We start from the raw sequence: 24,105 nt of genomic DNA on the forward strand, positions 1-24,105 counted from the left end.
TGAATAGTGGAACTGAATTCAACCCACCCAATTTATTCTACCCAAATAAATCATTACACCTGAAGTGAGGGCCAGAGAGAGGCCAAGAGTTAGTGTTTGAATTTCTACCACAAAAGATCATGAAGAGTTGGAGGTAAGTGTTCTAATAGTAATGGTAATTTTAGAGTAAAAATGTCATGTGTATGTTTTGGCATTTCTTGATCAGTTAAAGTGTAGTTACTGAAATTTAATTACTTTTATTTTTGTTAGAATCTTCAGTATATCCCAAATACTAAATTATTTTTTGCTTTTAGGCGTTTGAATGCAGAATTAGAGGCAAAAACAGCAGATCTGGTCCGACAAGCTGAGGAAGTAATAGTAAGTGAATGTGCGATTATTATTTATTTCCTATGAGTGCTAGCTTTTTTTTTTTTATTAAAGATTTTATTTATTTATTTGACAGAGAGATCACAAGCAGGCAGAGAGGCAGGCAGAGAGAGAGGAGGAAGCAGGCTCCCTGCTGAGCAGAGAGCCTGATGCGGGGCTCGATCCCAGGACTCCAAGATCATGACCTGAGCCAAAGGCAGTGGCTTAACCCACTGAGCCACCCAGGCGCCCCTGAGTGCTAGCTTTTTAACTTTCTAAAGTGCCCAAAGCATAAATTTTTAGGTCAATGAATTATTACAGATTGAATATGAATATATTGAATAGATGCATATATGCACTTCCCTTTCCATTTCCTAAAAGAGTAGGGTAGAAGCCTGGGAAGGGTTGGGTAAGGGGAGAGGACATTCCTGCCCCATGGAAGCTAATGGATATAACTTTGTGCATTGAATTTTTGTTCACTCATTTTCACTTCAGTTCACTTCAGTATCATTGCCAAAAGCTTTTACTCTTAGTGCTCTTGGTGCTTTAGTGCTTCATGGTCTTCACATTGACGCTCTGGGGCATGGGTGGCTCAGTCAGTTAAGCATCTGACTCTTGATTTCTACTCCGGTCATAATCTCAGGGTCATAAGATCCAGCCCTGCGCTGGCCTCTGCACTGGGTGTGGAGCCTTAAGATTCTCTCTCTCCCTCTGCTCCTCCCCCTATGCCCCCACCCAAGTGCATTCTCTCTCTCTAAAAAAAAAAAAAAATTGAGCTTTGCCCAATTTGAGACAAGTTTTTCCACTCATTAAATGAATTTATGCTCTAATTTCCTGTGAGCCCAATTTCCTTTGCGTGTTAACACAAATTGGAAGACTGATGTAGTGGGCAAGCAGGAGGTTGATAAGATCAGATAAAGGTATTAATACATTTTTCCCTTAGAATTGACTTTCTGAATTCAGAATGAATGAAAGGTGAAACTACATTGTTACAGACCTTATACTCATACCATACATAGCATTTGAGTTCTATGCCTTGATTTCATGGAAGCTGTGGACAACTCTGAAATGATTAATGATCAGAAAGGGACTTGACGATATCCTGGTTTTGTGGTTTCTCTCTATATGATTTATCTTTATTCATTTAACTAGAGAGATCACCAAGAAGTACAATCAAGGCCAGTCTCAACACAAATTAAATCCTATGAAAAGGAAGAGAATTGCAGTTTAAGGTAAGTAACTTAAACTCTCAAAACACCATTTTTGGATGATATATGTGGATCTTTTGTCATGTAAAGTCTTTTTTGCATGTATTAGAAATCTATATTTTGAAAAATAATGTAATATATAATATACTAATAAAATCGAGGCTTATATGAACCAGACATGATGTAAACCCTTACCTATTTTATGTCATTTAGTCCTCAAAGTATTATTTTGATACAAATATTATTGTCTTCATCTTACAAATGAGGAAATTGGAGCTTAGCAAAGCTCAGTAGCTTGCCCAAGGATACATAGATTATATGTGATTTCACCGAGATGCAAACCATAGTTGGTAAAGATTTCTGAACCTGTTCTTAAATATTATACTACCTTTCTTTTAAAATTCCATATGAAGATTAGATAAAAATAAGTTAGTAAAAATAAAATAGATCTTTTCTTTCTTGAATTTCATGTGAACTTCAGGTATGTAAAAAAAAAAAAAAAAAAAAAAAAGGAGTCAGGATGCCTGGGTGGCTCAGTCAGTTAAGTGTCTGCCTTCGGCCTAGATCATGATCCTCCGGTCTTGGGATTGAGTCCCACATAGGGCTCCTTGCTCGACAGGGAGCCTGCTTCTCCCTCTGCCTGCCACTGCCCCCTCTTTGGGCTGTCTCTCTGATAAATAAATAAAATCTTCCCAAAAAATAGGGTATCAAGGGGCGCCTGGGTGGCTCAGTGGGTTGAGCCGCTGCCTTCGGCTCAGGTCATAATCCCAGGTCCTGGGTTCGAGCCCCGCATCGGGCTTTCTGCTCAGCGGGGAGCCTGCTTCCTCCTCTCTCTCTGCCTGCCTCTCTGCCTACTTGTGATTTTTCTCTGTCAAATAAATAAATAAAATCTTTAAAAAAAAATAGGGTATCAAGATGTATTTAGGGAAACAAAGGATCTATGTGAATATAACTATAAAATCTTACAGCACAGGCAATGGTGTTTAGTCAACATTCTAAGTCTCTTACTATGAGCTAAAGTCAGATTATTCTCTTCCAAGCCAGCAGATAGGAGTTGTATTTTGAACCTCCAGCTGACTCTTTCTCAGCCATGATCAGTGAAAATGTAGTTGATGAAACCTCCCAGCCTGGTCTCTGGGTGACCATGTGGCACTTATGGGAAAAAAGGGCTCTCTACCCCTCTTTACTACCACTGAAATTTGGGGGTTGATTTCCTACTTATCCTAATAATAGAGCAACTGGTATTGAGAATCAGGTGCCATATGACAAAAACTTGGAAAGTGTGGCTTTAGCTTTATAGTTAGGTTGTAGCCAGCAAGGAAACTGATCCTGGAGGCAGGAAAGATAGAGAAGCTCTATTAATGTCATGGCAATGGGTTTAGTAAAATTGCCACCTTCGGTAAAGGCAGGACAGGTGTCAAATGAACTTGTGCTCTCAGGGAAAGAGGTTGGAAAACAGAATATTAGTAGTATGTGCTGTTACTATTAGTTGTATTCTTTCCCCACTGAATGCTCTTGCCAGTCTTGTCAAAAGTCAGCTGGCCAGAGGCATGTGGTTTTGTTTGTGGACTCGCAATTCTATTCCATTAATCTATATATCTGTTCTTATGCCAGTACCACACGGTCTTGATTACCCTTTCTTTGGAGGATTATCTGCTTTTCAACCAAAAAAATTATGAGATAAAATTGAGAAAGTCTTTGAGGAACAAAAGTCTATTAAAGCTCAGCCTTGAGGGGCGCCTGGGTGGCTCAGTGGTTAGGCCTCTGCCTTTGGCTCAGGTCATGATCCCAGGGTCCTGGGATCAAGCCCCGCATCGGGCTCTCTGCTCAGCGGGGAGCCTGCTTCCTCCTCTCTCTCTCTCTCTGCCTGCCTCTCTGCCCACTTGTGATCTCTGTCTGTCAAATAAATAAAATCTTAAAAAAAAAAAGCTCAGCCTTGAAGCAAAGATGAGACTAAAGATGTGGTCTTCATGCTATTAATAAAACTTTATAATGGATTAAGGTTCTTCAGGACAAGGATCATTTTGAATGGCACCTAGTGAAACTTCCAATTTGATAAAATGGCTCCGGGCAAAGCTCTGCCTAAAGGTATGGTCTCCCCATAGAAGCCTGACAATCTCAAAGTAAGCCATTATTAAAGTGGGTGAGGTGTTCATTATAAAGAAATACGGTCTTGGAAGGAACTGCGGCTGGAGTAATGGCACATGGAACTGACCGGAATCAGCTATGAAATCCAGTAGTTTTGGGGGGAGTTTTGCCCACCAATAAACTTTGAATGATAGACTGGAACTGTGACTGTTTAAATCTCAAAACAGCTGTAGGTCCTCCCAGTCTTCTAAGATGAAGCAGCAAGCTGTAACAGGATGGAACGTTTAACACCTTACGGGGCTTACAAACAAAAAGAAATGTGTTACTTAAGCAGCAGTGTATTTAGCTCATACTTGAAATATTGGGACATTATTTACTCAAAAGTACTGCATTTATATGATCCAGCAGTTCCCTTTTAGCTATTTACCCAAGGGAAGTGAAGACACATGTCCAAGTGAAAACCTGTATGCGAATGTTTATAGCGCTTTTATGCATAATTGCCAAAAACTGGGAACAGCTCAGCTATCAAGTGGTGAACAGATAGGATAAGCAGATTATGGTATATCCATGCAACGGAACTACTTGGCAGTAAAAAGCAGTGAACTACTGATGCAGCGACAACATGAAAGCTAAGTGAAAGAAGACAGATTAAAACATATGTGTACTGTGTGGTTCCATTATTTTCGAGGGTTGTTTTGTCTTTTTTTTAGAGCTTTTATTTAAGATCCAGTTAGCATACAGTGTAATATTAATTTCAGGTGTAGAATTCAGTGATTCATCACATATACAACATTCAGTGCTCAACCACAAGTGCCCTCTTTAATACCCATCACCCATTTGGTCCATCCCCCTGCCTTCCTCCTCTCCAATAACCATTAGTATGTTCTCTAGCATTAGAAGTCTATTCTCTGGTTGGGTTGCCTCTCTTTTTTCCCCCCATATTCCATTTATTTGACATTCTGGAAAAGGTAAAACTATAGGGATGGAATCTGATTAGTGGCTGTGTGTGATGGAGGGGAGTAAATTAACTACAAAGGGTCACAACGGAACTTTTGGAGATGATGGAAATATTCTCTATCTTGGTTGTTGTGGTGGCTACATAACCATGAAATTTGTTAAAATTTACAGAACTGTTTGGGATGCCTGGATGGCTCAGTGGGTTAAGTGTCTGCCTTCGGCTCAGGTCATGATCCCAGGTCCTGGGATCAAGTTCCACATTGGATTCCTTGCTCATCTGGGAGCTTGCTTCTCCCCCTGCCTGCCACTCCCCTTGCTTGTGTTCCCTCTGTCTCTGTCTCTCTCACTCTCTCTGACAAATAAATAAAACCTTAAAAAAAGTCTATAGAACTGTAGAGGTGCCTGGGTGGTTCAGTCGGTTGCATGTCCTCTTGGTTTCTGCTCAGTCATGATCTCGTGGCTTGTGGGATTGAGCCCCTCATCCGGCTCCTTGCGCAGTGGGGAGTCTGCTTGAAAGATTCTGTCCCTCTTCCCCTCCCCCTACCTATGTTCTCTCTTGCTCTCTAAAAATGAATAAATCTTTAAAAACATTTATAGAACTTTAAATCTAAAAAGAGTGTAGTTTACGTTTTTTATGTCATTTGATATATACACATGAAACTACATATCCTTATTACATGTAATGCTTTCTGATATTTTATGACAAATGATGTTTAGCAATTATCAAAATTCCAAAATTTGGATTACAAAGATTAGGCACAGCTTTTATCAAGTAAACTGAAAGACTAAAGTGATGGTAACAACAGTTAATCCCTAGATTCTGTTGAAGCAAGTGAGAGACTGATTTCACAAGCATAAAAATAAATCTGTTGGTTTCCTTTCACTAAATTTTCCTTAAGTGCAAAGTGGTGATGACACCTCTGTTTACCTTGATCAGGTGGCTTTTTAAAGAAATGCTACTATTTGAACAGCTGGCTTTTACCATGTGAAACATGTCCCTTGACTATTAGTTGGAAATTGCTGAAGATGGGAGGTAATTTTGTAAAGAGGCAATCCATTTTAGCTCAGAACAATCATTCGTGTAAATGATGGTGGTCAGGCAGTATATATTATAATAAGTCTTCAACATCCAAGGTTACTCTGCCAAACAATATGGTCAGAAACCAGAATATAGTTTCCTAATAGCATAACATACATATCCTTCAGTCTGCTGGAAGCAAGATTTACCACACAAATCATTTGCTATGTTACACACCTTTCCTGGAGAAGTGTAACAAAAATAGGTAGAATACAGTGTTTTAGTTCATTATTCATGGAAATACACTGACAAAATAATGTCACTTTCCTAAACCTGAGCGAAACTGATAACCGTTAAATGTCTTTTGGCTGATACGTATGTGTATCAGGGACGGGAGATGGAAGATGCAGAAAAGTAAGGAAATGGCAAATATTAATTTGATCTGAAGGCCATTAAAGAGGACCCTTAAAATTTGTAGAAAAGTTGGTAACATTTTATTTTTCTATTTTATTTTTAAAATTTTGTTTATTTATTTGACAGAGATCACAAGTAGACAAAGAGGCAGGCAGAGAGGGGGAAGCAGGCTCCCTGCTGAGCAGAGATTTGGTAACATTTTAATGTCGTATGTGAGAATGATTAAGTCTGTAATTTTAAGGTATTTTGAAAGCCGCCTTTTTTTCTTTCCAGAGCTATTTCTAGTTCTTTAAAATGTTGTATATAATATTCTCTAAGTATCTGTTTGTGTTTAATATTGAAATAACTGATGTATTACTAGTTGAGTAGGTGGCATATGATGGAAAGTAATTTTGTTTTTGTGTCCTTATTATGGTTATGAATTCTCAGGGGATATGATGGAGTTTTTTGGTTTGTTTTGTCTTGTTTTGGTTTTGGTTTTTTGGTTTTTAATAGCAACAATAGATAGTAACATGGTAGGTTTTCAGAAATACTAATACATGTAATAGGGATAGTCAAGACAATCAATCAGGTGTAGGCAAACTCTTCCAATAAAGAGCTAGATAATAAATATTTTTGTATTTGTGGGCTTTACAGTCTTTGTCATAACTACTCAACCTTGCTGTTACAGTGAGAAAACAGCCATATATGATGTGAAATGAATGGTTGTGGGTGGATTCAGCCCATGGGCCATAAAGTGCAAGACCCCATAAGCACTCTTTGTTTTAAATAAAAACATATTTTGAAAACTGCATAAAAATGAGTGTATTTTAGAGGTCAAACTTCCAGTAATGAGTTAGTCATGGCAATGTAATGTACAGTCCAGTGAATGTAGTCAGTAATACTATAACAACTTTGTATCGTAAGAGATGGTAACTAGACTTGTTGTGGGGACCATTTTGTAATATAGAAAAATACTGAATCACTATGACATACACCTGAAACTAATAGGCTATTGTATGTCAATTACACTTCAATAAAAAAGGAATGTGAAATGTTAAAAAAGTGAGTTGTATTTTAGATACATTTATTCATGCATTTAACAAATACTCAGTCACAGTTTAAGAGCTCATATGCTAGGTACCATGCCAAGTACTAGGCATAGAGCAAACAAGGCAGACATGATTCCTACCCTCATGGAGTTCACAGTGTAATGGGGAAAACAGACAGTGACCACCTATTTAATACATTTACAAAGGATAACATTGGATGAGTTCACACTAAAAGCCTTGTAGTGAATCATTTTGTAAAATCGATAATCCCTGTGGGTTACCAATAATCACTCCTTATGATTTTTATTTGTCAAAATTTGTGCTCTATTTCCCTACAAAAATATTCATATTATGGTATATCTTCTCAAAAGTGAATTATTTAACCAAAAAACTTTTGTTGTTTGTGACACTTATCAAAATTAATTAACATGTGCATAACTAGAATCATAGCAACGTCTACTTGCTAGTTGTCTGTTTTCCCTTTTAGATATAATTACTGTTGAATTTTATTGTGTCTCTGTTTAGTAACATCTATTATTAATGTATAATGTTTATTTTTGGTCTGTAGAGATCTGTTGTCTGAAGGGATAGTTCATCTGCATTCAGAAACTAAGGTATGAAATCAAACTTTTGAGGCACCTGGGTAGCTCAGTTTGTTTAAGCCTCTGCCTTCAGCTCAGGTCATGATCCAGGGTCTTGGGATCAAGCCCTGCACTGGGCTTTCTGCTCAGTGGGGAGCCTGCTTCTCCCTCTCTCTCTACCTCCTGCTCCATCTGCTTGTGGGCTCTCAAATAAATAAATAAAATGTTTTTAAAAAATTACTTTCCATAAATATTACATTCTGTAGAATTTAGGTTATTTTTTAGACTTTTCTCAGAATAAAACGGAAGAGTATGACTATAGAAATAGAGTATAAGCCTTGATACTTAGATGCCTCCATGTTGCTCATAAAATAAATTTGAATGCTTTTTTTGTCTCATAATTTCACTGAACAATTTGGATATATATTAGAAAAAATTATAAGTAAAATGAATCTGTAACCTAAGCATTTTCAGTTTTCTCTCTGAAGCCCAAATTTACCACATACACCACCCAAAAAAGAAAAGTATTTCTATACAAAGGAGGTAATTTGAGAGGTTTATTCATTCATTTAGATATTTACAGTGTGTAGATAGAACACTCTTGCAGGTGCTAGGCAAATTGGGATCTACAAGTTCCCCACCTACTGGGATCTAAGCCAAGGGAACAGTATATGTGCAGGTCTCTGGGGAATAATCAGCGAGGAGAACTAAATTCTGTGAGCCAGAACATCCGGTGTAATGTAATGTTCACTAGCTAGCGGAATATCCTTGAATTTTGGAGCCTCATTTTCCTTATCATTGAATCTGTTGGTGCTAGTGATATCTAGGTCTTTTCCAGCTATACGTTTCTGGGATTCTTTAAAATATAATTTGATTAATAACATGAAAATAGCAATTCTTCTGTGTGGTAAACTCACAGTTCTGTATATTACAAAATTGCTTTCCATGACAAATGATTAGAATCTAATTAATCAGTAATTTAAATTCTTTTGATGTAGCCAAAGACCAAAAATGTTGATACAGTAAACAAGGTTCCAAACAAACTGCGCTCTGCAAATAAAGGAAGAAAAACAAATTCAAGGTATAGTACAGTTTTAAAATTATTATTTTCTTTTTTTAGTTTGATGATTCACAGTACCATCATTTTAATTATTAAGCTCTATCGGTTTCTCCAGATCTTTTTATATCTTACACTGTGTATATTTTATCTGCATTGAATAATTTAAAATATGTTCTACTCGGAAATGTCTTGCAACAGTTAGTAAATGTTTTACGTTTTTCTCTTAAGCAAAATCACCACATTTCAAATTTTTAAGTGTTAAATATTTTCTTACAACTTAGACTAGAACATAGGTGTCCTTCTCTGACAAGTGTACTTTTTTGAGCTTTTAATAGAACACTATACATTATTGCATATATTGACATACAGAATAATCTGGTGTGCTCTAAGTAAGACTATCGTATCATTGTAATTTACATTCTGTTGTTTTTGGTGAGAAATAATTCAAGACTGTTCTTAGTATTTTAAGTTGTAAAGGGGACCAAGAGGCTCTTTAGAATAGGAGACCTAAAAAAGGAAGGTTACGCATGCCATGTATTATACCAACCAGCTTCTTTTTATTAAATGTGTTACTTACCCAAAATGATAATTACATTATAATCCTAGAAAAATCTTTGTTAATGTTTGTGTCTTTTAATTGGCTAAATAACTTTTTTGTTTTTTGAATAAAAGAAGGAAAAAAGAATGAAGCAATTATTAAGAGAAAATAAATCTAAAATAGAAGAAAATAGAACTAACGTAACTGGTTATCTTATTTTCAGACTTCAAAATTACTTTTTAAATAAAAGATTGTTTTTCTGAACAAAATTCTGAAGGCTTTGCTTGTGTTGTAAAAGTAAGTTAGGCTTTAAGTAAAAAGTTAAAAATAAGGTTTTCAGAACCATAAACTTAATGATTAGGGCTGGCCCATTCCTTAATGCCTTTACTAGTGACTTCTATTTCATATTTCTTCCCCTGTTAAGAAAATAAAATCTAGGGGCATCTGGGTGGCTCAGTGGGTTAAGCCTCTGCCTTTGGCTCTGGTCATGATCTCAGGGTCCTGGGATGGAGCCCCGCTTCAGGCTGTCTGCTCAGCAGGGAGCCTGCTTCCTCCTCTCTCTCTTTCTCTACCTGCCTTTCTGCCTACTTGTGATCTCTGTCTGTCAAATAAATAAAATCTTTAAAAAAAAATCTAATTTTTTGGTTGGCTTTAAGTCTGTTTCTTTAGGTGGAAAAAAAAAGAGTTGATTTTGATTGAGCTAATAGCTGTTCACTCTACTTTTTTTTTTAAAGATTTTATTTATTTATTTGACAGAGAGATCACAAGGTAGGCAGAGAGGAGGCAGAGAGAGAGGAGGAAGCAGGCTCCCTGCTGAGCAGAGAGCCTGATGTGGGGCTCGATCCCAGAACCCTGGGATCATGACCTGAGCCAAAGGCAGAGGCTTTAACCCACTGAGCCACCCAGGCACCCCCTCTCTAAATTTTTTTCTTAAGAGGTATTATTCTTCAGTGTTTGCAGAATGATGGCTAGAAGCAATGTCAATTTATATAGTTATTCTTGAGCAGTGTGTAATTTAAAAGCGACAGTATGGATTTGACCTGGGAGGCTAAGTTCAGCACTCTTGAGTTTTGATGTTTACTTGTTTGGAGGCAATGTCTAGACAAACTGGCTTCATAAGCCTTCTCTAACTCTGTTAGCTCTGTGATTCATAAAAATTGAAAGCCGACTAAGTCTTTTATAATATCATCCTTCAAAGTGTCAATTGTAGATTTCATCATAAATTTAAAATTAATAATTTTGATCTGCTTTGTTATTTGAATAAAAAAGTCCTATCTCCTTTATATATTGACATTGTATGTAATATATGAATGTGTATATGTATGTGTGTGTTTATTTATAGTATAAAATTGAAATACTCTGATGTACAGACTGCCAATGATGTTGCTATTCCAGAGGATTTCTCAGACTTTTCTCTTGCAAAAACAATTAGCAAAATTGAAGGGCAACTCGAGGAAGAAGGTTTGCCTGATTGTATAGATGATGATATTTTTTGTGGTGTTAGTAACGACATTGGAATAGGTAAGCTTTCTTTTCTTTTTATCCTTATGTCACAGTTACTTAGAAAAAGGTATTTAGGAACAATTTTTTTTTGCATTTAAAAAATGTATTGTGATACCTTGCATTTGTTTCAAAAATCATCTAGTGGGACATGATGGTAGGAGGACTGAGTGGAATTATAGATGAAATAAAATTGGTTTTGAGTCGATAATTGTTGAATATGGGTGATGGGAAAGTGGTTATTTTCATTGATATAATCTCTCTATTTTTACATATGTTTGACATTTTCCATTATAAAAAGTAAAAATGAAAAAGACTATATGGAGGGTGCCTGGATGGCTCAGTTGGTTAAGAACCAACTCTTGATTTCAGCTCAGGGCATGATCTCAGGGCTCTGGGATTGAGCCCTGTGTTAGACTCCACACTCATGGGGGAGTCTGCTTGAGACTCTCTCTCTCTCTCTCCCATGGCCCTTGCCCACCTTAATAAATCTTAAAAAAAAAAAAAAAGACTATATGGTATCAGTTTCATTAACGACATTGCAACTAAGGTTAACATGCCCCATAGCTTATCATGAAAACATTAAAATAATTTGGGGGGGGGGGCAAAAGGAGAAGGAGAGAGAGAATCTTTAAGCAAGCTTCATGCCCAGTGCAGATCCCAACGCAGGGCTCCATCTCACAACTCTGAGATCATGGCCAAAGTCAAGAGATGCTTAACCAACTGAGTTACCCAGGTGCCCCACATTAAAATATTTTTTTAAATCCAATGTTTCTTTGAATTTCTTTCATTTATTGATATTATATTTTACTTACTGCATGTTCAAAGGATAAATGAATGGTTGATGTGGCATCAGTTAAAATAATCACATTAGTTTTCTAGTAAATGTAATTTTCTTTCTTATAAACTCATTCTCTGCATATCACTTTGAAAGATAATACTAAGTTTAGATCATCTAAAACCAGAATTTAGTTACCAGTAATGCCTCTAGAACTGTTGAATTTGTGAGGAGCTACCCATGTGTTTATAAACAGAATAAGACAATTACATGTATTTGAACATGGTTAGTACTGAACTATAGTTGTGACTTCAGGCAAGCCACTTAGCCTCTCTATAATAGCAATTTCCTCATTTCGAAATATAGCAGTTTGTATGAAATAGTCATAAGATCTATCTTTAAAATTCTGTTGATTCTGTGAAAACCATAACAATTTATATGTGTAATGATTATTTTGCTACATGCTAGTCATAAATGAGCAATTTATTTATGAATTTATTACATTTACTGACTTATCTAAGCTTTCTGGGGGTACTTTTCAGAAGAGAAGTTAAGTGAAGCAGGAAGTTGCCTTTATGTCTCTGTCAAGATGCCTTCAAGGACACAGTGGTCACACCTTGACTGTTCTTCAGGACACAGTCACCCAGGGCCCTGTTAGAATTATTCCTGCTTTTATGGGGCACCTGGGTGGCTCAGTGGTTAAAGCCTCTGCCTTCGGCTCAGGTCATGATCTCAGGGTCCTGGGATTGAGTCCTGCATCGGGCTCTCTGCTCAGCAGGGAGCCTGCCTCCTCCTCTCCTCTCTCTCTCTCTGCCTGCCTCTCTGCCTACTTGTGATCTATCTGTCAAATAAAAAAAAAAAAAAAAAAGAATTATTCCTGCTTTTAGATACACAGAACCAGTACAAACTACCTTAAATTGCTACTTGCCTCCCTGCCTTCCCTTTCCAGACTATTTGGCCAAGGTATTACGCCTTCTGGGGGAGTTTTCTCTTATCCATATGATTGCCTGAATGGCTATATAGGCAAGAGGAAAAGATCAAAAGTAGCTTAGTAGCACATACTGCTCTCTAAGACTAAAGTCAGAGGGAAATGGGGATGGGAAGTTAATGCTCTGGGCCTGCAGAGGTGAGAGCATTCGTCTCCTTTGTGACACTGAGGTTGGTTGGGGGAGAGAAAGAGATGGTCAAGTCATGCTCTCCCGTTCTTCCTCCTTCCTCCTTTGCAGACCAGCTACTGCAAACTACACATTTTTAAATGTATCATTTCCCTTCTATCCTGTACATGAAAGGCTTGAGGGGAGATTTGAGGCTAAAGAGGTCTAGGTGGGTTAGAGCTAGTCAACATTAATTAGCTCCATGGTAACACTGGGAGCATTTAGTAAGAAGAGCTTTGGAGTGGGAAGTGTGTATGGAAATGTTTTGTGCTCTGTTGGGATATATTCTAATGACTTCTCAGAGACAATTCTGAGTGTTCGTTCAAGATAAGATCCATGAAGGCAAAGCTTGTCTTATCCCTACTATGCCTGGGACATTATAGAGACTTAATAGATATTTTTTAGATAAATGATCAAATGAATTATGGAGTGAGTTTTAAGTTCATTTTTCACTTTATTTACTTATATAGTTCTAGAAATATCAAAGATTTATTGCTGATATCACTGAATAAAGATTTTTAGGTAGCAATGAAATACCAAAGGTAGGTCTTAGGGACGGTGGGAGAAAGCTTCAGCAGTAAGGTATTACTTTGCTTCTGAGGCACATAGACTACATTTTAACTTCTGTGAAATCGGGGTATGTGTTATGGTCACTGGTATTTTGTAATCCCAATGGCTGAGATTGAAGTTTTTTGCTAGAGAGGTTTTATGTTTGTTTCTGCCAAACACTTAGGGACATTACCAGCCTGAAACCCCTTTAAATTCTGACTGAGGTATTTTGAATCATGTTGGTAAAGTACACATTCAATCTGCAGACTTAATGTGAGTACTGGTTTGTGGTTCAAATTCTCAGGAGAGTTTTTGGTTGTTTTTCCTTTCTTTACTCAGTTTCAGGTTGAGATGTGAACAGTTCCTCTCTGTTGTTATTGGTGGATTCGTTTTTCATTTATCTTTATAGTATGGGTGTTTAGTGTCTTTAGTGTTCTCAGAGAGGGATCTCCTGATAAATTCCCCATCTTCCACATTTTTTCCTCATAAAATAATGGTCTGTCTTGCAATTGATCTTAAATTCAGTGAAAGATAATAAATGTAATTATTTAAATCTGCAGAAGCCCAGAACAGATTTCTAAAGGCCAAACTCCGTGTTATGCAGGAGGAATTGGATAATGTTGTATATGAATGCAATAAAAAGGTAAAAGCCTCTCAAAATTAATTCTCTAATATTCAAAGATTTTTAGGAGCAGTTTCAATTATTTTTAAAATATATTCATTGAAGCACTGGGTGTGGTGCAAAAATAATGAATACTGTTATGCTGAAAAAAATAAAAAAATTAAAAAAAAAGAAAATATATTCATTGAGATGTAATTTACAGTTAAATTTTGAATTAATTGTATGTAAATACTGAATTTTATTCTATTTTGAGATGTTGAATTTTTCTCTGAGCTAAAGAATATTAAATACTTGTTAGCAGTTAGAATTTTCTGTATAAGATTTACAAATGTAAGCTATTAAATAAAAATAAAACATCTGACTTCCGTTTTTGAGGATGAAAATGGAATGCAGTTTGTTTTTCTTTGTGGAGTGAATATAAATATCTCAAATCATATGATGCTCCATTTTGTTTTCTGCTTTATGTTGTGATACCAAACCTTGTGTATTTTTTCATATAATCTATAATTTCCTACATATAGGAAATTGAAATTCAGGATTTAAAGTCTCAAATAAAAAACTTTGAAGAAGATCGTGTGAGACAGCAACGAACAATTAATTTGCAACAGTCTCAAACAGAAAAATATAAAACTCTTTTTGAAGAGCTGAATAAAAAATGTGATGGATTACAGCAACAGCTGTCTTCAGTAGAAAAGGTAATAATTTTGCTTGCTTTCTGGACCTAATGTTAAAGATACTATAAAACATTAAAGTTATATGTTTGTGTGGGCACCACTTTTGTTCAGTTATTTTGTTAATATTTACTAAAAAGTCTTTCACCATATAAGAATATTTTTAATAGCTTTATTGAAATACAGTTCACATGGAGTACGAATCACCTTTTTAAAATATACAGTTCGGTGGCTTCTAATATATTCAAGGATTGTGTAGCTGTCCCCATGATGAGTCTTAGAACATTTTTATCACCCCAAAAAAGACACTCCATACTCTTTAGCCATTGTACCCCAGTCTTCTCTCAGTCCCCTCCATCTCTAGGCAACTTATAATCTGCTTTCTGTTGGTAGATTTGCCTCTTTTAGACACTTGGACATGCTATGTGTAGAATCATACAATATGAGGTATTTTGTGACTGACATCTTTTAAGAATGTTTTTGAGGTTCACCCATGTTGTAGTACATATCAGTACTTCATTCCTTTTTATAAAGTAATATTCCATTATATAGATATAAAACATCTGTTTATCAGTTGATGGACATTTCTGTCATTTCCACTTTTTGGCTATTTTGAATAATGCTCCTGTGAACATTAACATACAAGTTTTTGTGTGGACATATGTTTTCATTTGTCTTGGGTATATACCTAAGAGTAGAATCGTTGAATCATACGGTAACCCTGTATTTAACCTTTTGAAAAATTGTTGACTATTTTCCTATCTGTATGATTTGTACATTTCCACCAGTAGCGTGTAACGATTCCATTTTCTATACATTCTTACTAACACATGTTAGATTATTTTTTTGGTTATAGCCCATGTGAGGTGGTTAAATCATTTTGATTTGCATTTCTCTGATAACTAAAGATATTGAGCATCTTTTCATATGTTTATTGGCCATTTGTATATCTTCTTTGGAGAATGTCTGATCAAATCCTTTGCCCACTGTTTAAATTGGAATTTTTAAATTATTGAGTAGTAAATGTTTTTTAATATATTTTAAATACAAGTCCCTTATCACATATATGATTTCTAAATACCTCTCCTATTCTTAGGGTTGTCTCTTCATTTTCTTTACAGTGTCCTTTGAAGCACAAAATTTTTAAATTTTGAAATCTAGTGTATCTAATTTTTCTTCAGTTGTTTGTGCTTTTGGTGTCAAATCTAACTGGATAATATATTTTAAATAAGCTGTCTCATTAAAAAACATATTAACGTACCATTAAGATAATAAAAACAAAACATACTGTACAGTATTACTTTGTAAGACTTATGATAAAAAATCATATAAGAGACTTAGGGAGTAAGAAATTATGCCATCATTACTGTATTTTTCTTTAGCATGTTCATGAAAAAGTATGTTTCTGACCATTTTGGTCTTGTATAATTAGCATTATCTCTGATAATAAATTTCTTAACATTGGCTTTATTGAGATAAAATTTGTATATAGTAAATCACCCATTTTAAGTATACAGTTCTGTGATTTTCAACAAATAGTTTTTTAACTGTCACCATAATTGAGATACAGAATAGTTCCACCATCCCTAAGAATTCCCTTATGAATTTAGTCTAGTCTTCCTCCTACTTTCAGTCCAAAGCAACCACTGATCTGCTTTTGGTTCTTACATTTTGGCCTTTTCCAGCATGTCATGTAAATAGAATCACATAGAGTCAACAGGCTTTTGAGTCTGTTTTTTTCACTTGCATAAGGCAGTTGAGGTTAACCCATGTTGTAGTTTATTCCTTTTCATTACTGGATAGTGTAACATTGATGGATATACCACATTTTTAGTACCTATATATCTGGAAATCAAATAATTATAGTATCTAATAGTGTAAGTCAGTACTATCCAAGTTGGTAGCTCACTGTATGTAGCTAGTCCAAATTGTAGAATGCTGTAAGTTTAAAGTAAATATCAGACTTTGAAGACTTAATGAAGAATAAAAAAAGAATATTCTTATATTGATTACAGACTAAAATATTTTGGATATATTGGGATAAGTGAAGTATAGTATTAAAATTTTACTTGTTTCTTTTTAAAGTAGCTGCTAGAAAATTTAAAATTACATATGTGATTCATATTATGTGGTTCATATGTCAGTCTAAAAAATATAGACAAGTGTTCTAAGAAAAAAACTGTTGTATCTGGGAAACCATTGTTTTTATTTTTTATGATACTTTATCATTTGTCAACATGCTACCAAGTTTCTGGTCATATCATCATTGCCATTTAACATAATCTTGAAACCTTGCCTACATCTTTGATTCTCTTCTTGTTCCTGGCCTTTATATCCAACCTATGCATTCTTCAAATGTTTTGCATTCATTTTTTCTTTTCAATTTCCATTGCCCCTTCTTGATTCAGGCTATTATTATCTTATTTTTGAATCCTCCTCACTGGTTATTTTATGTCCTCTCTCTTTTCCTTACCCATTGTATCTAGCAATAGATTAATGTTCCCAAAAGACTACATTGATTATAATTCTACCTTTGTGTGGGCAGAAATGAAACTAACATTTTTTTTTTTTAGTACTATGTGTCAGGCAAAACATTTTACAGAAGAGAAACTGAGTCTGAGAGGTGAAACAAAGTGCCCAGGGTCATACAGGTAGGGGCAGAATAAGATTCAAACCATGTTCGTCTGACTCCAAAGTCTCTGTTCTTCCTACAAATCATGTAGACTCTTTCTCCAGGCTCTCAAAATTAAGTGGTCTTAAACAGATAGGCTGTTGAGAGTTAAATATTTGAAACCTTTGATTCAGTGAACATTCTAAGCTGTTATGATACATTGACTATCTGAAGATTTTTATGACTTTCATTAGCTCTGAACTTCCCATCTTGAATCCTTATCTACCTACCAGGAAGAGAGGCCTAACAACTCTCATGGGTTGTGTGGAACTCAAGAATGAATTTTTTTTTTTTTTTTGCTAATTCTGCTCACTATATATCTCTAAAAACAAACCTCAATGTACAGTTGATAGAAATGCAAAACAGAGCTTGAGTTTGATGGAACTACTTCTATAAACCTGTAAAAGCCAACTATTTGAAAAATTCCTATACATATTACACTAACAGGTGGAGCTATTTCTAAAACATAAAAACAGAAAACATTTTATTTCAGCCTTGAATTTTGTTTTTCAGTTAATGATGTTTTAAAACTTTTCTGAGAAATAAATACAATTAAATATGCTTGTTTTAATTGTACAATTCATTGAGCTTTGACAAAATAATGTATCCTTATAACCACCACTGCAATCAAGATAAAATTTCTATCACCTCCCCACAATTTCCTTTGTCTCCCTTCCCCTAAATCTGCAACCTCCAGCCATGGCCCAGCCAGTGATCTGCATTCCTTCATTACAGACTAGTTTTCCCTGTTCTAGAACTTCATTTAGATGGAATTGTAAGGTATGTACTTTTTTATGGCTGGCTTCTTTTGTTCAGCCTAATGATTTTGATATTCATTAACATTGTTGCATATTTTGTGGCTCATTCCCTTATATTACTGAGTAGTGTTTTTTTATAGATGTACTTTGTTTATTTTTTGGTAGGCATTTGAGTTGTTTCTAACTTTGGACTATTAGAAATAAAGCCACTATGGATTTTCATATACAAATTTTTATATAGATAAGTGTTTTTGTACAGGGACATCCAACATCACTCCTGATTTCTGGGTATAACAGAAAGTATATGTTTAACTTAATAAGAAACTGCTAAACTGTTCCAAGGTAATTGTACCATTCTTCATTCCCATCAGCAATATATGAGAGTTCCAGTTAGTCTGTGTCTTCATCAGCACTTGGTATTGTCAGTCTTTTGAATTTTAACCATTAAACCATTTTAGCTAGATTAGTATGTCATTATTATTTTAATTTGTGTTTCCTTTATAACTATTGGTCTTGAGCATCTTTTCATATGCATATTGGCCACGCATATATCTTCTTTGGTCTGTTCAAACCTTTTGCCCATTTAAAAATGTATTGAGCGAGGTTCCTTCTATAATTCTTTTGCTAGAATATATATAGTGAATAGTTTCTTCCAATCATACTTGGCTTTTTAAAATTTTCTTGACAGTGTTTTTCAAAAGAGTTTTAAATTTTGATGAACTCCAATATTTTATTTTACTTTATTTCTAGTTTGTGCTTTTTTCATCTTATTCAAGAAATCTTTGCCCACCCCATGGGAGAAAATCTTCATGTATTCTTACAGGAGTTTTATGGTTTTAGCCTTTATGTATGTGTGTGTGTTTGTATACATATATATATAGTACATGAATAAATCTGTAATCTATTTTAAGTTCATTTTGTTTATATGGAATGGGAATAAAGGTCAAATTTTATTGTATTTTTCATACAATCAGCATTTGTTGACAATACTAGTCTTTTTAGTCAATTTAATTACCATGGCACCTGTGTAGAAAATGAATTGACCATATATGTGAGTCTATTTCTAGACTATTCTGCTACATTGATTTATATGTTCATTGATCTATAGTTTGATACAAGTGATCATTCAATAAAACCATGTGGAGTGGAATTTTCTTTCTGGAAGGATTCTAATGATCAGTTTATTTAGTGGATGAGTCTATTTTGATTTTTTTATTACTGTTTGAGTTAGTTTTGGTAATTTGTGTTTCTTAAGAAATTTTTCCATCTCATTTTAGTTATCAAATTTATTGGTATAAATTTGTCCTTAATATTCCCTTATTATATTTATAATGCCTGCATTATCTGTCCTAATGACACCTATCTCACTCTTGATATTAATAATTTCTCTTTTCTGTGAGTTAGCATTTAGCTTCATTGACTTTTCTCTGCTCTTTTTGTCAGTTTTCTATTTCATTGATTTCTACCCTTTAGCATTTCCTTAATTCTTATTTGGGATTAATTTCATTTCAGGATTTTTTTTTTAAGATTTTATTTATTTATTTGACAGACAGAGATCACAAGTAGGCAGAGAGGCAGGCAGAGAGAGAGAGAGAAGGAAGCAGGCTCCCTGCCGAGCAGAGAGCCTCATGCAGGATTCTATCCCAGGACCCAGAGATCATGACCTGAGCCAAAGGCAGAGGCTCAATCCACTGAGCCATCCAGGTGCCCCTCATTTCAGGATTCTTAAGATAGAAATTTAGACAACTGATTTTCTACTTTTCTTCTTACATAAGCATTTTAAAGCTATAAATTTTCCTCTTAAGTGCTGCTTTATCTGTATTCCATAAATTTTGATGTTTTCTTTTTATTTTAAGTTCACAGTGTTTTCTAATTTTCTTCATGATTTTTCTTGACCTTTTAGATTATTTAGAAGTATATTGTTTAATTTCTAAATAATTGGGGATTTTTCATGTCTTTCTGTTAATTTCTAATTTAATTCGGTGGTGTGAGAACCTACATTTTCTGATTTCATTCTTTTAAAATTTGTCTTCACCAGTTTTACAGGCCAGCATTTGGCTTCTTTTGGTGAATACTTCATGTAATTTGAAAAGAATATATAGCATGCTGTGTTGGATGGAGTGTTCTATAAATATTAGGGCAAATTTGTTGATAGTGTTGTTCAAGTGTTCTGTCCGTTATTGAGAGAGAGGTGCTGGTGCTGTAATCTCTGACAAGAATTGTGGATTTGTCTATTTCTCTTTCAGTTATATCAGTTTTGGCTTTATGTATTTTTAGTCTCTGTTTTGAGTGCCTGCACATTTGGGATTATAGTGTTTTTGATTAACACGTCTTTATAATTACAAAATACTTTTTAAAAAATCTCTAATAACTTTCCTTGTTCCAGAATCTGCTTGCTTTGTCTGATATTAGTGTAGTAATTCCAGCTTCATGTTTGCTTGGTATATCTTTTTTCAACTTTCTACTCTTCATCTGCCTTTATATTGACAATGGGCTTATTGTAGCCAGTGTATAATTGGGTGTTGCTTTTTCATCCACTTTGATGGTCTCTCTCTCTTATTGGCATGTTTTTAGATCAATCACATTAATGCAATTTTTGATGTTCATATTTAAGTTTATCATCTTGCTGTTTGTTTCTTGTTTTTTTCTAACTGTTTTGTCACTTTTTTCCGATTCTGAATTGAATTTTTTTAGGATTTCATTTTTTTCTCCACTGTTGACTGTGTCTCTTATATTTTTATATATTTAACTCAAAAAACATAAAACGTATTTACATGCATAAATTATATAAATTATGTAAAACACAAAATTTTATATAAAAATTATATAAAACACAAAAAACATATTTACCATATCACAGTCTGCCTTCAAATCATGTTATATTCTTTCACATATAAGACCCTCACAACAGTATATTTTGTTTCTGCCTCTTTTCCTTTATGCTTTTACTTTTTTTCCCCTCAATTCATTACTTTAATACATTCATTCATTCGTTACTTTATGTTGCTTGAGATATGGGATGCTGAGGAAGGCATGCACATAAATCAAGGGTAAAAACATAAAACCAAATCCAAAGATAGATATTATGGCTGTAAATTCAACCTGACTTCAGGGTTAGTATTCTGTTTTTTAAAATTTGTATTTATTTTATTTTAATTTAATTTTTTAATTAACATTATAATGTATTATTTGCTTCAGGGGTACAGGCCTGTGAATCATCAGTCTTAAACAGTTCACAGCACTCACCATGGCACATACCCTCCCCAGTGTCCATCTCCCAGCCACCTTATCCCTCCCTAGCCCTCCCCTCCAGCAGCCCTCAGTTTGTTTCCGGAGATTGAGTCTCATGGCTTGTCTCCCTCCCTAGTCCCACCTTGTTTCATTTTTCCCTCCCTTCTCCCCACCTCTGCCCTGCCTCTCAAATTCCTCAGATCAGAGAGATCATATGATAACTGTCTTTCTCTGATTGACTTATTTCACTTAACATAATACTCTCTAGTTACATCCATGTCATTGCAAATGGCAAGATTTCAGTTTTTTGATGGTATTCCATTGTATATATATACCACATCTTTATCCATTCATTTGTTGATGGACATCTAGGCTCTTTCCATAATTTGGCTATTGTTGACATTGCTGCTATAAATATTGGGGTGCATGTGCCCCTTCAGATCACTACATTTGTATCTTTGGGGTAAATGCCCAGTAGTGCAATTGCTGGGTTGTAGAGTAGCTCTATTTTCAACTTTTTAAGGAAACTCCATACTGTTTTCCAGAGTGGCTGCAACAGCTTGCATTCCCACCAACAGTGTAGGAAGGTTCTCCTTTCTCTGCATCCTCGACAACACCTGTTATTTCCTGGCTTGTTAATTTTAGCCATTCTGACTGGTGTGAGGTGTTATCTCACAGTGGTTTTGATTTGTATTTCCCTGATGCTGAGTGATATTGAGCACTTTTTCATGTGTCTGTTGGCCATTTGGTTATCATCTTTGCAGAAATGTCTGTTCATGTCTTCTGCCCATTTTTGTGTGTGTGTGTTATTTTTGTCACCATAAAATACATCATTATTTTTTAATGATGTATCTTAGTTTTTGATGCAATGTTCCAAGATTCGTTGTTTATGTACAACACCCTAGTGCTCCATGCATATGTGCCCTCCTTAATACCCACCACCAGGATCACTCATCCCCCAAACTCATCCCCTCTAAAACCCTCAGTTTCTCATGGTTCATTTCCCGCTCTGATTTCCCCCAATTCACTTTTCCTTTCCTTCTCCTAATGTCCTCCATGTTATTCCTCATGTTCCACAAGTATGTGCATTTCTTCGTTGGATTATTTCTTCTTTGGGTGTTGAGTGATAAGTTCTTTATAGATTTTGGAAACTATCCCTTTATCTGATATGTCATTTGCAAATATCTTTTCCCACTCTGGAGGTTGTGTTTTGATTTTGTTGACTATTTCCTTTGCTGTGCAAAAGCTTTTGATCTTGATGAAGTCCCAGTGGTTCATTTTTGCCCTTGTTCCCTGACCTTTGGCGATGTTTCTAGGAAGAAGTTGCTGCAGCTGAGGTCAAAGAGGTTGCTGCTTGTGTTCTTCTCAAGGGTTTTGGTGGATTCCTGCCTCACTTGAGGTCTTATCACAATATTTCTTTAGTTATATTTTAAAGAGCTTAACATATGAAATGCCTTTTATATTTGCCATTTCTGGTGTTCTTCATTCTTTAGATCTGTTTTTCTATATGCCTGCTTGAAATAACTACCCTTTCAATCTTTGTAGTGCCAGTTTGCTAGTCACTGATTCTTTGTTTTTGTTTCTTTGAAAAAAGACTGTATTTTTCCTTACTAATTTTTATTTTTTGAAAATTACAGATTCACAGAAGCTGCAAAAATAGAGGTCCTGTGGACCCTACACTCAGTTTCCTTCATTGGTAGCATCTAATATATTAATAGGTTAGTATTAAAATCTGGAAACTGACAGATTTCACCAGTTTCATATGCAATTGTGTGTGTTTGGACCCCCTTAAATTTTTGAAGGATATTTTCTACTAGATACAGAATTATCAATTGAAAGTTTCTGTCTTCTTTTAGTACTTTAAAGAGTACTTTATTGTCTTCTGGGTTATGTCATTTCTTACAGAAAGTTCACAGTAATTCTTTTCTTTCTACCCTTCTGTTTTTATGTCTTTTATCTTTGTTTTTAAGACATTCTCTTTGTTACTTGTTTTCAGCAATTTCATAATGATGTGTTTTCTCAGCTTTGTGTAGGAAGTGTTTATTCTGCTTGAAGTTTGTTGAACTTTTTGAATCTGTGGGTTTATAAGTGTTCATCAAATTTGGAAAATTTTGGCCATTATTTCTTGCAGTATTTTTTCTGTACCCTGTCTCTCCCTCCCCCAACCTGTAACTTCAGTTATACTTTTGCTAGATCACTTGATATTATCCCACTGATAATATATCAGTGACATTAGGTCACTGATTTTCTTAGCCTTTTTTCCTTTATATTTTTTATTTGAATAGGTTCTATTGCTGTCTTCAGTAGTCCACTGATCTTTTTTTTTTAAGATTTTATTTATTTATTTATTTGACAGACAGAGATCATAAGCAGGCAGAGAGGCAGTCAGAGAGAGGAGAAAGCAGGCTCCCTGCTGAGCAGAGAGCCCAATGCGGGGCTCAATCCCAGGACCCTGGGATCATGACCTGAGCCAAAGGCAGAGGCTTTAACCCACCGACCCACCCAGGCACCCTCACTGATCTTTTCATTGCAGTGTATAATATACTCTTAACCAAGTGAAGTGTTCATTTTGATATAGTATTCATCTGTAGAAGTTCCATTTGATTCTTTTTTATATTCTTAATTTATGTCCTCACTATATATATATTTTTTAAGATTTTATTTATTTATTTGACAGAGAAAGATCACAAGTAGACGGAGAGGAAGGCAGAGAGAGAGAGAGAGAGGGAAGCAGGCTTCTTGCTGAGCAGAGAGCCCGATGTGGGACTCGATCCCAGGACCCTGAGGTCATGACCTGAGCCGAAGGCAGCGGCTTAACCCACTGAGCCACCCAGGCGCCCCTATGTCCTCACTATATTAATATATATAATTAAAATAGCTATTTTGACTGTCTTGTCTGCTGGATCCATTGTATTTCTCATTTGTGGATTT

General features: G+C 35.2%; 1 protein-coding gene across 3 annotated transcripts in view; it reads left to right on the forward strand.

Moving 5' to 3' along the window:
• The window catches only part of TEX9 (testis expressed 9), a 155,130-nt gene that overhangs the window by 102,274 nt on the left and 28,751 nt on the right, over positions 1 to 24,105 (forward strand). For 2 of the 3 annotated variants that reach the window (XM_047738009.1, XM_047738010.1), the window contains 7 exons: positions 294 to 357; positions 1,498 to 1,577; positions 7,630 to 7,675; positions 8,641 to 8,723; positions 10,583 to 10,761; positions 13,782 to 13,864; positions 14,365 to 14,538. In XM_047738009.1, the coding sequence (XP_047593965.1) occupies positions 294 to 357; positions 1,498 to 1,577; positions 7,630 to 7,675; positions 8,641 to 8,723; positions 10,583 to 10,761; positions 13,782 to 13,864; positions 14,365 to 14,538 (709 nt within the window). Of the gene's footprint in view, positions 1 to 104; positions 134 to 293; positions 358 to 1,497; positions 1,578 to 7,629; positions 7,676 to 8,640; positions 8,724 to 10,582; positions 10,762 to 13,781; positions 13,865 to 14,364; positions 14,539 to 24,105 lie in introns of those variants that run through there. The other variant, XM_047738011.1, reaches the window with a different exon arrangement.

This window comes from Lutra lutra, chromosome 7, assembly GCF_902655055.1.
Source record: "Lutra lutra chromosome 7, mLutLut1.2, whole genome shotgun sequence".
Lineage (NCBI taxonomy): Eukaryota > Metazoa > Chordata > Mammalia > Carnivora > Mustelidae > Lutra > Lutra lutra.